Source organism: Natrix helvetica, assembly GCF_964273705.1.
Source record: "Natrix helvetica genome assembly, chromosome: 2".
NCBI classification, from domain to species: domain Eukaryota; kingdom Metazoa; phylum Chordata; class Lepidosauria; order Squamata; family Natricidae; genus Natrix; species Natrix helvetica.
The window spans coordinates 271666064-271682682 of NC_138552.1; the positions used below are offsets into that span (position 1 = coordinate 271666064).

The 16619-nt window shown below is 45.1% G+C and overlaps 1 protein-coding gene across 1 annotated transcript; it reads right to left on the reverse strand.

Annotated features, from left to right (window-relative positions):
* Positions 1–2291: 2291 nt before the first annotated feature.
* LOC309387034 (uncharacterized protein) lies at positions 2292–16339 on the reverse strand. The gene is made up of 6 exons (XM_081943131.1): positions 16176–16339; positions 10274–10495; positions 9925–10063; positions 9108–9250; positions 7614–7666; positions 2292–4073 (listed from the first exon to the last, which is right to left on the reverse strand). The coding sequence occupies exons 2-6, from the start codon at positions 10480–10482 to the stop codon at positions 3286–3288; spliced, it is 1332 nt and encodes a 443-aa protein (XP_081799257.1). The 5' UTR covers positions 10483–10495; positions 16176–16339; the 3' UTR covers positions 2292–3285.
* Between the last annotated feature and the right edge of the window lie 280 nt (positions 16340–16619).

Consider the following 16619-nt stretch of genomic DNA (forward strand, 5'->3'; position numbering starts at 1 on the left):
TATATTTAAGTCAGTGTTTCTTCTTTTGGGCAACTTTAAGATGTGAGGACTTCAATTCCCAAAATTCTCCAGCCAGAGATCTGGGAGTTGAAGTTCACACATCTTAGTTGCTAAGGTTGAGAAACACTGTGTTAAGTATTCAGAAAATGGCAGCACCTGTCTGGTCTCATCCAAAGTGGGAAGTGAAAAAGGGCCAGGCCTTGCTAATACATGGGTAGACGATCACCAGGAGATTCTAGGGCAGGGGTTATCAACCTTTCGGACCTCAGGGACCATTACATGCATAATTTTAAATTCCATGGACCACTAATATGATCTGCTTAATCACCGGGTGGGTGGGCATAGCTAGGTGGTCATGTGACTGGGTAGGTGTGGCCAACTGAATGTCACTCACATCAAGGGGTGCCTCACCAGACTCTTCTCGCCCCTCCCTTCCACCCACTCCTCGCCTACCCGCCTGGGCTCCTTAGGGCCCCAACAGGAAGCAGTTGTTGGCGCTCATGTTGCAGCCAGCATGAGAAAGAGTTGGCAAAACAACCTGCTCAGTTCAAATTGGATCTGACCAAGAAGGAGGCTCAGCAGAAGCACCTCACTGAGTTCTATGAGCATAGGCTTTCCAAGCAATACAATACAATACAATAGTAGAGTTGGAAGGGACCTTGGAGGTCTTCTAGTCCAACCCCCTGCCTAGGCAGGAAATCCTATACCGTTCCAGACAAATGGCTATCCAACATCTTCTTAAAGACTTCCAGTGTTGGGGCATTCACAACTTCTGGAGGCAAGCTGTTCCACTGATTAATTGTTCTCACTGTCAGGAAATTTCTCCTCAGTTCTAAGTTGCTTCTCTCCTTGATTAGTTTCCACCCATTGCTTCTTGTTCTGTCCACAGGTGCCTTGGAGAATAGCTTGACTCCCTCTTCTTTGTGGCAACCCCTGAGCTATTGGAACACTGCTATCATGTCTCCCCTAGTCCTTCTTTCTCTTAAGCTAGACATACCTAGCAAAGGGAAGACCTACGGGATTGCGAGGCCAGGTGCCAGTGTCTGGAGGCTCAGGGGGCTGAGATGGTCAGCCAGTTTCAGACCATGATGCAGTCCCACTGGAATGAGGCCCTCCGGCTCTTCGCCACCAGCAGCACTTCCCCCCAGCCTTCGCCCAAAGCCTCGTACCAGGAGACTGAAGCAGGCTCCAATTCGGAATGTCTCTCCCCTTCCAACCAACACAACAGCTCTGCAGCAACACAAACATTCATTGCATGTATCCAGCCCAGGGGTCGTAGTGTGAGGACCCCTGATTTAGTGTAATATAAAAAATGCAAATAATTTTTCTGCAGACCACCAACATGTTCTCAGGGTCCACCAGTGGTCCCTAAACTACCAGTTGGTGACCACTGTTCTAGGGCTATACATTATGAACTGGAAATGGAAAAACCGTCCTAGCAGATGACAATAGAAAAGCAACTCCAGAATTTTAGTCAACAACTAACTAGAGACCAGGGCTCAAACACAATACAAAAGATACTTGACTTCTTTTAATATTGCCACTAATGTTCTTTCTCTTTTCTTCGTACAGGATAAACAACCTTGTGCGTGCATGAACACAAAGGACAGGTTTCACAAAAGCTCAGACAATTTTTTTTTTTTGGTATACTGGCTTAATGAGGTCTGTTAAAGATCTTGGAGCTTCATTTGCATAACATTGCTAAGCTTGGCTATTGTGAAACCATTAATTTTCCATGGTTTACCACGGCATGGAAAGCCTGCACATGTGGTTAGATTACATTTTAGTCAGTGTACTGTTTGGTGCAAATCTAGAAACCGGTCAGTTCAGTAAACAGGAACTTGTGTGAACCTAGCTCAGATATATTTTTCTTTTTTTTTTAAATTAAAAGTATTGTGTAATGGCTCTAAGGTCTTTTGAAACAGGAATTGGTTAAAATATGAAATGCATTCATTTCGGATAGATTACTATTTTGGTTTTATTTTTTGTCCCCTCAATTGGATATCAACGGAAGAAGTTTCTAGCTCCTAAACTAAAACACCGCTGTGAATTTCCATTCATTTCTCTCAAAGATACATACAGTGCAGATATAAGAAAACAGATTGGTATAAAACACTAGCTGTGATCTGCCTCTTCCATCCTATGTTTCCTCTCTCTGTGTTGAAACTCAGATAGAAAGAGTGCAGAGAAGAGCAACAAAGATGATTAGGGGACTGGAGGCTAAAACATATGAAGAACGGTTGCAGGAACTGGGTATGTTTAGCTCAAGAGAAAGAAGGACTAGGGGAGACATGATAGCAGTGTTCCAATATCTCAGGGGTTGCCACAAAGAAGAGGGAGTCAAACTATTTTCCAAGGCACCTGAGGGTAGAACAAGAAGCAATGGGTGGAAACTAATCAAGGAGAGAAGCAATTTAGTACTGAGGAGAAACTTCCTGACAGTTAGAACAATTAATCAGTGGAACAGCTTGCCTCCAGAAGTTGTGAATGCCCCAACACTGGAAGTCTTTAAGAAGATGTTGGATAGCCATTTGTCTGAAACGGTATAGGGTTTCCTCCCTAGGCAGGGGGTTGGACTAGAAGACCTCCAAGGTCCCTTCCAACTCTGTTATTCTATTCTATTCTAGATTATGGACTGGAGCTTACTGTATTTCCCCCCTTCATTCTCATTGGAATCAGGTTCTTATTATTTTTAATTATTTACATGGCACACAAAGGACAGATATTTTCCGGACTGTGATAAGCAGTGTAGATTATAAAGTGTGATGCACAATCAAAAATAGTTGTTAATTAAGGAAACCTGAATTCACCCAGTCACAGAACACACCAGAAAGCTACACTCTGTAGTTAGAGGTTGCACCATACGGTACTAATCAAAACTGGGATTGGTTGGCTATGCAAAACCAATCAAACTAGCCACGATTGCAGTTTTCCTCCTGACTTTTTTTTAACATGCCCCTGGATGGATGCTCCTAAACTAGGTTGTCACTTAGCTTTGTCAGTTTCTTAGTTTGGCCCTCGAGTGTCACGTAAACAGACCAACTGGTTTTTCAAAAAATAGAACCTGGTTTAGGATTAAGCATGTTGTGTGCATCTATCCGCCCCTTTCTTTTATTTCTATGACCTGCTTCAAGTTTCTTGCTTGTATTTCAATGATGCCATGGAAGGGACTTTCTCCATCTCACCCAGCAATTCTTGGCCCAACTTCCCCTGACTGCAGTTCAGCCTTAGAAGGAAAACCACACAGAGGAAGAGAGAAGAAAGCTACATGGGAACGAAGGGTCCTTATTTTGCATCTTCAGTCTTCATGCAATTCTCACCCCAATCCTGCAGCAACTCCCAAGCACTTGGGCCCAATAGCCGATAGTTTCTGCTACGGTAGGTGCTCACATTGCAGAGACGGCTGGCATGGGTATCTTCATAAATTTGTTGGACAGCAGGTGGCACAGGTGGGAATCCAGCAAGGTGAGCTAGGTCCTCCATATAGCTCCACTGCTGTTCCTTCATCTTCAGGAAGTACCGAGCCAACCCTCCATTCTTCAAATGTAGTCCCAGCTGTCTTTGGACTTCAGCCTCCATGTCGGTCACAGAAGGGAGGGAATAGCGCCCACTTAGCACAGCCAGCGCAAATAGCACCTGGCAGTAGAAGTGCGGGAAAGGACAGATCTGCTGACAAAGGCCGATCAAGAAGAGAGACGGATGCTGGGGGGGCAGTAAATGCTGGTAGAGGGGCCCAACTCCATAATCTGTCTCTTGTAAACCCAACTGGGCCAAGTCCAAGAAGGGGAAGCTGTACTTGTAGCCTGTGCAGAGAATCAAGACATCGGCTGGCATCTTGGAACCGTCTGTGAATACCACTGTCTTTGGCCCCACCTTCAGAAGTGGGGGCACCTGTATCACTTCCTTAGGCAGCCCGCACACATGTTGCCTTTTATGGCTGAGCACTACTTGAGCAGCTACATTAGAGAGTTGCAAGGCCAGGTCAACTCCTGATGGACCAGCGCCGACTAGCACTACAGATTGGTTGGCAAAGGGCTCTGGATAGCGGTAAGAGTGGCTGTGTAAAAGATGGCCTGGGAAGAGAGAGAGAGAGAGAGAGAAATGTTGGCAGGCAATAGCTTCCACCTCATCACAGGCATTCTTGCAGAGGTTACAACCAGGGGTGGGATTGAAAAGTTTTAGCAACCAGCTCTCTGCCCGGTTGCTGGGTGGGTGTGGCCATGGTGGGCATGGCCTCCATGGCCTTCTGCATCATGGCGGGGATGGGATTCACCCTCCCCAACCTCCGGAGGCTTTCCTTGAGCCTCCAGGAGGACGAAAACGGCCTCCCCTGAACTCCGGAGGCCAGATACGGGCTCGTTTCTGGACTTCCAGAACGTCCAGGAGGCCCAGTTTTCACCCTCCCCAGGCTCCGGAGGCTTTCCTTGGGCCTCTAGGAAGGCAAAAATGGCCTCCCCTGGGCTACAGAGGCCCATTTTTCACCCTCCCAGAGCCCAGTGCAGGGCCTGCACTTACCTGGCATCCAAAACGGGCTGCATGGAGACTCCTGGGAGGGGCGGAGCTGGGTAGGTGGGGCCAGACGGTCCTTTCAACTACCGGTTCAGTGAACCAGATGTAAAATTAGTATCCAGTTTGCCTGAACCGGTTCGAACCAGCTGAATCCCACCCCTGGTTACAGTGCATATCCAACATAGGTGTCTATTTCTCTGTCTCCGTGTAATGGTATGGGGGGAATTACTCTGGGAGCCAAAAGACTAGCCCATTGCCATGCAAAAAGTATCTCAGCCCACAGAAGATAAAGGGACCCTCCCTAGTTTTCTGGAAAGTAGAAGTTAAAAGAAGGGAGCAGTGCTTTCAGACTTGCAAGACTGTTACTCTAAGCTTGCAATAAAGGTAATATTAGTAATCATGGCTTGTGCTTCTTGTCTGGACTACCTCAAAAAGCTGCCACTCTTCTACTTTTCTCTTTCCTGGACCTTTTTTCTCATTTGCCTTACCTGTTGGTGCCTTTGATGAGGTGGTGAATGGTGAAAGTTACTTTGCTCGTTTGATCTCTTTAGAATAGAAGGGCAGAAACCTGAAACCAACAACTCTGAAATCCCCTGCAAAACAGGGAGGGTCTAACTTCCTTCACAAGACATGCTTAACGATTACTGAATTAACCCTTTCTCTGGGCCTGCAGAATACACTGGAACTATAAATGAGGACCCAGATTGTTTGGGGGAAATATACTGTCTCTATAAACTGCTTAGAGAGGGCTGTAAAGCACTGTGAAGCAGCATATAAGTCTAAGTGCCATTGCTATGGAGTCACCAAATAAACTGAATTTGCACTCGATGCTTAACCACAAAAACCTCAGGCTAGCAGTAATTAAATATCTGGATTTGACTTTACAATACAATACAATACAGTACAATAGTAGAGTTGGAAGGGACCTTGGAGGTCTTCTAGTCCAACCCCCTGCCTAGGCAGGAAACCCTATACCGTTTCAGACAAATAGCTATCCAACATCTTCTTAAAGACTTCCAGTGTTGGGGCATTCACAACTTCTGGAGGCAAGCTGTTCCACTGATTAATTGTTCTCACTGTCAGGAAGTTTCTCCTCAGTTCTAAGTTGCTTCTCTCCTTGATTAGTTTCCACCCATTGCTTCTTGTTCTACCCTCAGGTGCTTTGGAGAATAGTTTGACTCCCTCTTCTTTGTGGCAACCTCTGAGATATTGGAATAATGCTATCATGTCTCCCCTAGTCCTTCTTTCTCTTAAGCTAAACATACCCAGTTCCTGCAACCGTTCTTCATATGTTTTAGTCTCCAGTCCCCTAATCATCTTTGTTGCTCTTCTCTGCACTCTTTCTAGAGTCTCCACATCTTTTTTACATCGTGGCGACCAGAACTGAATGCAGTATTCCAAGTGTGGCCTTACCAAGGCATTATAAAGTGGTATTAACACTTCACGTGATCTTGATTCTATCCCTCTGTTGATGCAGCCTAGAACTGTGTTGGCTTTTTTGGCAGCTGCTGCACACTGCTGGCTCATATTTAAATGGTTGTCCACTAGGACTCCAAGATCCCTTTCACAGTTACTACTACTGAGTAAGGTATCACCTATACTGTACCTGTGCATTCCGTTTTTGTTGCCTAAATGTAGAACCTTACTCTTTTCACCGTTGAATTTCATTTTATTAGATAGTGCCCAATGTTCAAGTTTGTCAAGATCCTTCTGTATCTTAAGCCTATCTTCTGGAGTGTTGGCTATTCCTGCCAGCTTGGTATCATCTGCAAATTTGATGAGTTCCCCATTTATTCCCTCATCCAAATCATTGATGAAGATGTTGAAGAGTACTGGGCCTAAAACAGAGCCTTGGGGCACTCCACTTTGTTGGCTACGGTATTAAGATACAGGTTATGGGTTGTGCAAAGGTATTTGCTATATCCTTGTCTGATCTTGTTAACGCAGCCTACAAAATACATTTCTAACTTTTTCTCCTTATCATGCCCTTTGGATACTTGGGTACCCTCAGTCGGAGCTATATGGGGACTTCATTCTCTTGAAGTGTTCCTCCTTGACTATTCCCAGAACTTAAGTGGGCTCTTTGCGCTGTCTCTGGAGTATTGTATTCAACTTTTGGAAGCTAAATGGCTTTCATTTAATAAAATTTCCTCCTCGTTATTCTCGTTTTTGAAATCCAAGCCTGGTAAAATGCCTGTGGCGCTTCCAGGAGGCATTGTGATACAAGAAGAACGAGGGCTTATTGCTTTCTGTTTGGTTGCAAACATAGAATTTAACACTTCCCATTAAATGGAAAGGGAACAGTTTGCTTCTTTACTTATTCTTTTATAAATGAGCTATTCAAGTATGTAACAATTCTGATCCATGAAGTAGAAACTTTACATTCTCTGCATTCACTCAGACGGGGCAGCTTACGGTAATAATGTATTGAAAAGTATTATGTAGCATAATAGTCATAATAAATTTAAAACAATGTTGAGATAATGATGGCATTTTTAAAATGGTTGTCTGGTGTAACTCTGCACTGCAACAAAAAAACAAACAAACTGATCACGCACAAAAATAATCCATGATCAAAGCATGAATATGCAAGGCAGAGCTAAGTTCATGGAATTGGCTGCTGAAGACATAAGGGTTAGCCATTGGCTTTAAATAAGATCAAGCACATTCATGAAAGATACATGTATTATTGGCTATTAGGCACTGGACTATGCTACATGAAACATCAACATTTAGAGGCAGCTTACATCTAAACACCGTGGTAAGGGAACAACACCAGAAAAAAAGGCTACTGCCTTCTTACTCTGGTTGGGTATTTTCCAGGAGCCCCTGGTTGGACAATGTAGTAAGTAAATTGTCTATCAAATAAGTCTCTAGAGCAGTGTTTCTCAACCTTGGCAACTTGAAAATGTCTGGACTTCAATTCTGGGAGTTGAAGTCCAGACATCTTCAAGTTGCCAAGGTTGAGAAACACTGCTCTAGAGTGTAGACTATTTCAATTGATTGGATGATGGGGAAGTAAAATGCTGGACCTGATGGTTTTAGCCTGATCCAGCCACAAGTTCACCCTTGTCTCTAAAGAGTAAGGAAGGTTTAAAGCTTACCTTGGAAAGTGTCCAACCCAGGAATGGGAGGTATATATGGGACAGTGTAATGGCTGCAGAAATAAAATAATTAGAATGGAGGTTGGAGAACAGAGACACGTCAAGCATTAGAACGTATTCCCCTTTTCTTATTTGATTTACAAAAGCATAAAATGATTTGCCTGGTCTTTCATTCATTCTAAAATGATTTTGTAGGAATCATGAGGTCAGTCATCTACACTCTACACCCGTGGTGGCAAACCTATGGCACGCATGCCAGAAGTGGCACACAGAGCCATCTCTCTGGGCACACAGAGCCATCGCCCATTGCCAGGGGTGGGTTCCTGCCAGCTCTAACCTCTTCTATAGAAGAGGTTCTATAAATCTACAGTGCCGTTTAGAACCAATTCCAGCTCCCTCCCTCCCCCCCGTCCGCACATCATCAAGATGAAGAGCGAGAGGAGGAATTCTGGGAGTTGAAGTCCACAAGTCTTAAAGCTGTCAAGTTTGAACACCCCTGGGTTTTTTTTCCTAAAGGGTTAGGGGTGCAATGGTCTTACGTGCTTCAAATGCCAGAGTTTCTGAGCCAACATTTTGGTTGCTAAGCAAGAGCGTTGTTAAGTGAGTTTCACCACATTTTATAAGTTGGCCACGGCCACCCAGTCACATGACTGCCAAGCCACTCCCACTCGGTCACATGGCCAGCAAGCCACTCCCACTCAGTCACATAGCCAGCAAGCCACTCCCACAAAGCAGGCCACACCTACAGAGGTTCTAAAGAAATTTGAAACCCACCACTGCCCATTGCTCTTCCAGGTTCTGGTGAGCCAGCCAGCTGGTCTTCACGCCCGTGGGAGTGCCAGAAACCGAAAGAGCAGTTGCCCTGTGTGCATGCACGCGCCGGGAAGATGATCTTCCAGTTTCCAGCACACACATGCATGCCAACCACCTGGTCTTCCGGTTTCTGGTGCGCATGCACCCATAAAGACCAGATGGCCGGTGTGCGTGCACGCACCAGAAACCGGAAAATCATCTTCCCGGCTTGCACATGCACACCAGGGAGGCTGCTCTTTCAGTTTTCGGGACTCCCACACATGTGAAGACCAGATGGCCGGTGCACCGGAACCCAGAAGAGCAAGGGGGATCAGAGCTGCCAGCCAGGATGGGCGGGCTGGGGCTTCCTTCCCTCCCCGATGCGAGGACCCCCCCAAAAGGCCAGACGGAGCCAGCGCATGCACACTGGACTGCTGGTCTTCATGCACCTGTGTGCCAGAAACCAGAAGAGCAGATGGCTGCTCATCTGCGGTGTCAAAAAGATTCACGCACGCTCCCATTTCAGCCCCCAGTGCTGAAACAGTTAGCCATCGCTGCTCTAAACTCTCTCTTTGAATGTTCACCTCCCTGCAAAGCAACAACAGCAATAACTTCACACTTGGAAGTTAAACTTGGAAACAACTAATTTATTGCTCCTTCTCTTCTTATTGAAAGCACCATCCGAGCTCAACTGGGACTCACCCGGTGCAGACCATGACGGCATCAAAGTGCTCTGTGACTTGCTGAGCTGATTCTGGGTGCTGCATTGTTGCTGCAATCTCCCAGCCACCTGGGCTGCCAGCATCCCTCGGGACAGGCCTGACCTCCTCCACTTGCCATTGGAACTGGTGGAGCAAAATGGAAGAGAACAGGTGAGTTCCAGAAACCAGCTAGCTCTGGTCTGTAAGCGGTGATTACAGCAAAACTATTGGTAGAGTGGTGAAGGTGTTAGGCCAGAAACCAGGACACTGTGAATTACATGCCTCCCTTTGACATGGAAGCCAGCTGGGTGACTTTGGTCCATTTACATACTCTCTCTCACCCCAGTCCATTTCAGAGGGTTGATATTGTCGGGGCAAATAGGAGGTAGGAGTATTGCATATGTTTGCTATCGTAAGTTGACTCACTCACTCATTCTATCTGTCTCTCTGTCTCTCTCTCTCTCCTCCTCCCTCCCTCTCTTCCATCTCTATCTATCATCTATCTATCTATCTATCTATCTATCTATCATCTATCTATCTATCTATCTATCTATTCAGGATAACAATACCAAGCTCTTTGGGAAGGGTTTGATAAGTGTATAAAAATGCCAAATCCCTTCTAAACATCGTGGGTGGTTGTGGAATCAATCATAATAATTATATAAACAGATGCAGCATCTGCCCTGCATTGCATTGAAAGATCTCTAGAGGCAAAACTTGGCAACTCATTGTGCTCGCGTTCCCCCCTCCTCCCCAGGGAGCAGATGCCTATTTTTGCTCTGCCACTCCCTGCTTTGAACAGCCCCATCATCTCTCACCCTGATGTGCTCACAGACTCCAGACTGCTCTGCATAGCTATCCAGGTAGGCCAAAACATCCGAATGGTGCAGGAATGAAGGCAGTGATGGGTCAAAGGGGAAATCTGGAAAGGCCATTGATTCCTTGGGCAGGTTGGTCCTAGGAGCAGAAGCAGGATAAAGCACCCTTTCTGCACTGCATTCCACTCCTTTCCCCTGCCCAAGCTCCTTCCTTTTTCTTTTTTCTTTTTTGTATTTAAAGAATAGCTGTCAGAGGCCTCCTCCTATGCTTTCTAATACACTGGCAGGCATTGGCATAAAGAGCCCATCCCAAAGCACAGAGAAGCTGTCGCATCTTTGAGTGACTTACCTGAGGTCCCGGTACATGCTGGAATGGATGATTCTTCCCGTGGCATCTTCTTTCTCCTCTGTGTAAATCCAGGTGCCTCCCAAGCGATCCGAGGACTCAAATACCACGGGTGGAGCAAAAATCTCAGAAGAGGCAAGGATATGCCGCGCAGCACACAGTCCTGCCGCTCCAGCCCCAATGACCGCCACACGCAGTTTTGTCGGTACCATTTTGCAAAAGGGTCTGCAGGGGAAAAGCAGAAGATTTACCTACCGTAAGCATCGCAAATGAGCCCTCCAGGAATGTTGGCTGAAGAAGCCTGGGCAGCCAGACTACCCTTTGACTCCAGGGGAGAAGATAGAACAGTCATCCCACTCAAAGGCCAAAAGATCATCATTGGAATGACTGGCTTTGGCAAAACCTGAGGCTTTAGAGAGTAATTTGTTAAGGATTAACCGGAAGAGAGAAATAGAGGAGATATTTGAGCATAGGATAAAAAGAGGTCACACATCCTCAACTTGCAACAGTTCATTTAAGTGACTGTTCAAAGTTACAATGGCACTGAAGAATGTGATTTATGACCGTTTTTCACAGTTACCACCTTTGCAGCATCCCCACGATCAAAATTCAGATGCTTGAAAACTGGATCATGTTTATGAGCGTTGTTGGGTCCCAAGGTCACCTTTTGCAACCTTCTCACCAGCAAACTCAATGGGAAAGCCAGATTCACTTAGCAACCAAGTTACTAACTTATCAATAGCGGTGCTTCACCTAACAACTATGGTAAGAAAGGTGGTAAAATGGGGCAAAAGACACTTAACAACAAAAATTTGGGGCTCAAGGACTACCTGTATTCCCAGAAAGAGGAAAGATCTCAAACCATGGAGCCCTATGCCCAACTCTGTTGCTATTCCCGAGACAACAATTATTTCGAATTATTGGAATATACACCATGCGGGGACCAGAAGTCTGCTTGGTTGTATTTAACTAAAATGTAATAAACTCAGAATTCTCTGTCAAGTAAGTAAGCTCCCCGTTAGGAGAGCGAATGCGCAGAGAAGCGTAATGAGAGTGGTATGGAAGAACACACACAAACAGCATACAGGGATGCTGAATAGTATAAATAATAGTAGTTTACTATGTGGAAATGTAGAGATATTCAGAGTTCAATTTACAGTCCAAGTCATACACGTTCAGTCAGTCAGTTATCAATGTTCTCAGTTAAGGAATGATCCTTCGAACACAGTCCAGTATCATATAATTAGTTCAGCACACAGTCACTAACAGTAGCAAAACGCAGGGTAACTCACTATACAGTATCAAGCAGTATCCACCAATCAGCATCTAACAAACAGAGAGCTAACTGTCATTTTGACTCCTTCTTATGGCTGCTTGAGGTAACAGCAACAAATCACATTACAGCAGTACTTAAAGAAACAGTACTACCATCCTGGTTTATATATTGCTAACCCAACTGTTAGCTTACATTCCTAACAAGGTGCATGTAATAAAAACTAAGGAAAAAGAAGAGCCTGTTTCATAAGAAGCCTTGCAATTTTCTATAAAACAAATAGAATTAGTCTGGGCTACAAACACTGTACTGTTCCTAAGAATGAGTATTGACATTTAATCTCAGAAAGGAACACAAAAAAAAGCAAGATGCAAAGCACCATTCCAATCGCTCCATTGCTATGGCTGATGCTAAGCTGATGCAAAGCACATCAAAAATGCTTCAGAGCTTCACCTCTGAATATACATTTGTTGCATAAGCATATATCGCTAAGCTGTGTCATCTTCCAACAGGTAACTGTGCTTTTAGGGTTGTAGGAATAAGAGTTGCCTCTAATCCTTTCACCTAGCATTACCATTGCCCTTTGTACCTTGTTTCTGAAAGGGACAAGCCAACCATAGTGATGATTAAATGGTTAGCTTATGCATTAACTGGATGTGCCTCGTTATGTCTACTTGCTTTTCTCTTGACTCTATTCTTTTCCTCTCCCCTTTGACTTTGTTCCTTTCATCAATAAAACTGCAAGGGAAAAACTGGGGAAAGACCATAGAGCAAAACATGGGGGGGGGGAGTTAAACAAATTATCCTCTGGAAGCAATTGATAGTTGCAACATGAGAATTCCTCCATTCAAAGCGTTGGTCTTTGGTACACTGTGTAGGCAGTGAGAAATCAAATAAGCCCTTACAGCTGCTTTTGAGTCTTTCCAGGTTTGCTGGCTGGGGAACTCTGGGAGTTGAAATCCACACATGAGCCACAGTGGTGTAGTGGTTAGAGTGCAGTACTGCAGGCTACTTCTGCTGGCTGCCGGCTGCCTGCAATTTGGCAGTTCAAGGTTGGGCAGGCTCAAGGTTGACTCAGCCTTCCGTCCTTCCGAGGTGGGTAAAATGAGGATTGTTGGGGGCAATATGCAGACTCTGTATACCGCTTAGAGAGGGCTGTAAAGCACTGTAAAGCAGTATATAAGTCTAAGTGCTATTGCTATTTCCCTGCCCCATAATTTAATGCAAAGAAACATTGCATTATGCTTTCTAATTGGCTAGATGCAGCCACAGAAAGTTAATCTGTAAGATCATCCCTAGAGTAGCCCTCCTAACTTTGTAGTGTGTGAACATGCTTGGAATAAAACAAGTGTGGCACCTGCAAATACTGACATACTGGGTAAAATGAGGACCCAAATTGTTGGGGGCGATAGGCTGACTTTATAAACTGCTTAGAGAGGGCTGTAAAGCATTGTAAAGCGGTATATAAGTCTAAGTGCTATTGCCAAGGTTGAGAAACACTGGCCTGGGCCGAGCTTCGAGGTCTTCATCCCACTGAGGTGGGATGACATTCTCCTGCTTTGCTTAACCTCACCTGTCTCTCCCTCCTGAAGAGTTCAGGTTCCATGCCAGCACTAATATTGTCCATATTGAGCTCCTTCTCCTTGTAAGCTTTACAAGGACTCATCCTTTTGCTTATTTCCCCAAATATTATTGAAATGAGCAGTGCAATAATCTCTGGCTGAGTTTGCACAACAGTGAAAGACCTTTCAGTTGCAATCACACAGCAAAGTAAGGTTGATTGCTGTTAATTTGGATTAGCTTTTAGGATGACTCAGTCTGTTGTGCAAACTCCGTCTATCCAGTTAATTTATGTTTCAACACGTCAGCTTAGAAAATGAATTACTTCAGTAGCTAACTTAAGCATAATGTATAAGCTCATCTGTGATGATACATGACTGACATTAATAGTTGGGCCTCTGAGAATACTTGACAATTAGAATTTCCATAATATTAGCTTAACAATTTTTTTTTGCCTGGAACAGCTCTTTGCAAGCTCAGGACTAATTTCTTTTTAATCAAAGGGATAAATCAACTGGCTGTGCTATAGGTACTCCTCAACTTACAACCACAATAGAGCTCACGTTTTTGATTGCTAAGTGAAACATATGTTAAGTGAGTTTTGCTTCAGTTGATGATCTTTCTTGCCACAGTTAAGTGAATCACTGCAGTTGTTAATTTAGTATCAGTCATTAAGTGAATCTGATTTCTCCATTGCTTGTCAAAAGGTTGAAAAACGTGATCACATGACCCCAGGATATGCAACTGTCATATATATGAACCAGTGGTCAAGCACCTGAATTTTGATCAAGGGAACTACAGGGATGTTATAATGTAAGCGCGAAAAAATGGTCCCGAGTCCCTTTTTCCAGCATCATTGTAAAATTGAACAGTCACTAAATAAATTGTTGCAAGTCAAGGACTACTTGTATATGCTTGGCCTTTGGCAGCTGAAGTCCAGCAACAACAGCTTCAAAGCAAAAGTGCTTCTCTTTTAAGAACAGATGCAGAGAGGAAAGAGGGTGAGAACAGAGTGTTCCTCCATAACTGATTCTGAGAGTTATACATTTTGAGAGCTGGACAGTCACAGCAACTACAACGCATTCTGGATGATATAGCTTGGGAGGCTGCCCCTCAGACTAAATTCAAGTGTCTATGTGCTGTATGAATCCCCTCCTTTGAACAGCCCCATGTCCCCAGTCTCTCACCAGACTGATGCTGTGAAACTTTGCCCTGCTCGAAAATCTTGAGTGGAAAATGGTTAGCGCGGTTCCGATCAGCTCATTATGTGGTTTAGGCTACATGTATCACATCATGTAGCCCACTGCTTTGGACAGACGGTGCGCTGCGGACACAGCAATTGCATTTATTAATCCAGGATTAGGTGCCTGTCAAGGCAGCCTTCAAATTAGACACGAGGGACACTGATCAGAGCCGCTGGCAATTTGGTAGAATTGTTCATTCCAGTTGAAACTCAACTCCCAGCGGTTCTCCAGTGCCGATCCTTCCAACGTATTATCAAAACCAGGACAGCTGCCCCAGCAGAGGGACAGTGTGGAGGAAACCCCAGTAATTAATCAAAACTATTTCATGACAAAGATTTTGCACTCTTCTGTACACAATAGAATTCCCTAGGCTACTAGGCTCGAAATTCTTGGTTTGGATAACTTATAACTGTGTCACTTGTGGTAAGACCTAGGCATGGCATACAAAATTATACGTAGTAATGCTTTACCTGTAAATGATTTTTTCCGTTTTAATCACAATAACAGGCATGGGAACAACCGCTTTAAACTCAATGCAAATCATTCTAAACTTGACTGTAAAAAATATGATCTCTGTAATAGAGTTGTCATAGTCTGAAATGCTGTAATTGATCCAGTTGTCTCAGCTACAAATTTTCATAGTTTCAGTCACAAATGGACTTCCTTACGTGGACCTTACTTCACACTTAAGTGGTCAGTAGAGGGGGCGTGCATAAGTGCACTAACGTGCCTATCGTCACTGTCATTGTATTTCCCCCCCCCCTTTTTTTTTCTTCTTCTTCTTCTTGTTTTGGTTTGACAAATTTTAATAAAGAAAAAAAAATAGAAATAAATAAATAAAAGAGTGGGCCAGAGAAGGTTTTGCAAAGTTCCGCATTTAGCTGCCCAAGAGAGTCTCAGGGCTGAGAATGACACTCAGACCGGTGTGGCAGCGAGCGGGACTTGCATCTGACCCACCAACTCCTCCACCGATTCATTAGGGCAGGGGCCTCCAAACTTGGGAACTTTTAAGGCTTGTGGACTTCAACTCCCAGAATTCCACAGCCAGCTGGGGAATTCTGGGAGTTGAAGTCCACAATGTTGTCCCCAATTCGGGTCTGAGCCTGGGGCCGAAGCCAATGATGGACGCCAGACACGAGGTGCAGGTTTTCTGATTGCTTTTTATTGGCGTACTCCAAGGAAAAGCGTTCCTGGTCAAAAGGCCAAGAACCAAGAACAAAGGATTAAGAAAGCTTTATACATTTTCACTAAAGGAGAACGCGGGACAAGGTGAACTAATAAGAAATATCCTCTAATAAACATTTTAGCAATAATTCTACAATTTGTTCTATTGGTCTATACTCTATAGCTGTCCCATTCCTAAGCCTTGGCTAATGAATGCCCCAAGAGTGATTTAATAGACATTTCATTTGCTGCCAGCCATCTCTATTCCTAACGTTTAGCTGAGGTCTGCAAGTTGTCTAATTCTTGTTACTTTTATCAACTTTCTAGCTACCCCTAGTTGCTACAAGCTTTACACATTTCCTGTTGATAAGCATGCTTTGTACTTGGGCAGATAGACGCGCGCGCGCGCCTCAAATTACAGTCTTCGTGATTTACTTTCAAGCGTGTGCCATGACCTTGCTTTATTTTAGCAGCCAGCCCATCAACAAGTCTTAAAGTCCCCAAGTTTGGAGACCCCTGCATTAGGGGGCCTCCTCCAGAGCTGGTAACCTTTCGCTGCCCGCAAACCAAGGCGGGCTGTTTTGCCCTTCTGTTTCTGTTCACACCCGCGCTGAAGCTGCTGCCGGCACCGCCGACTCTACAGCGGAAAGCCGGAAACACTCACCGCTCGTAGCCCGGTCACAGCAGCTGGAGTCTCCCCCCAGTCCCTGGCGGTTGGAGACGCACAGTCCAAGGCGAGCAGACCTCTCACTCCTCCGGGCCAGAACGGAGGAGGCGGGGGTAGCAGCAACAACGGCAGGCTCTTCCTGGTGCCTGCTTTGGATCCCTCTCCACGCTCTAGCAGGGAGGGCGGGAGAGGAAGAGCCACCAATTATAGGGCAAGGCAAAGGGCAGCGCGGCGCCTCTCCCGAGGACCATCCTCCGGCCCTTCCAAAGCCAGCCCCAGGGAGACAGAACGGCTGTGTCGGAACTGGCTGAAGGATTCCCGGGAGAATCCTTCTGCCCCCTCAGCTCCTAGCAAGACATGGTTTATTGGGGTGGGTGGGGGTGGCAAAAGGTATTCTCTCTTTCCCCTGTAACATCCCTTCATTATTGGAAAAGAGATCTA

Bases quoted from the DNA above. Each gene is read 5' to 3' on its own strand.
- LOC309387034 (XM_081943131.1), bottom strand. From the start codon at position 10,482: ATGGTACCGACAAAACTGCGTGTGGCGGTCATTGGGGCTGGAGCGGCA. The intron at 10,064-10,273 runs GTAAGTCACTCA...TTCTGCTCCTAG, and splicing joins AGCATGTACCGGGACCTCAG to GACCAACCTGCCCAAGGAAT. The intron at 9,251-9,924 runs GTGAGAGATGAT...TTGCTCCACCAG, and splicing joins GAGTCTGTGAGCACATCAGG to TTCCAATGGCAAGTGGAGGA.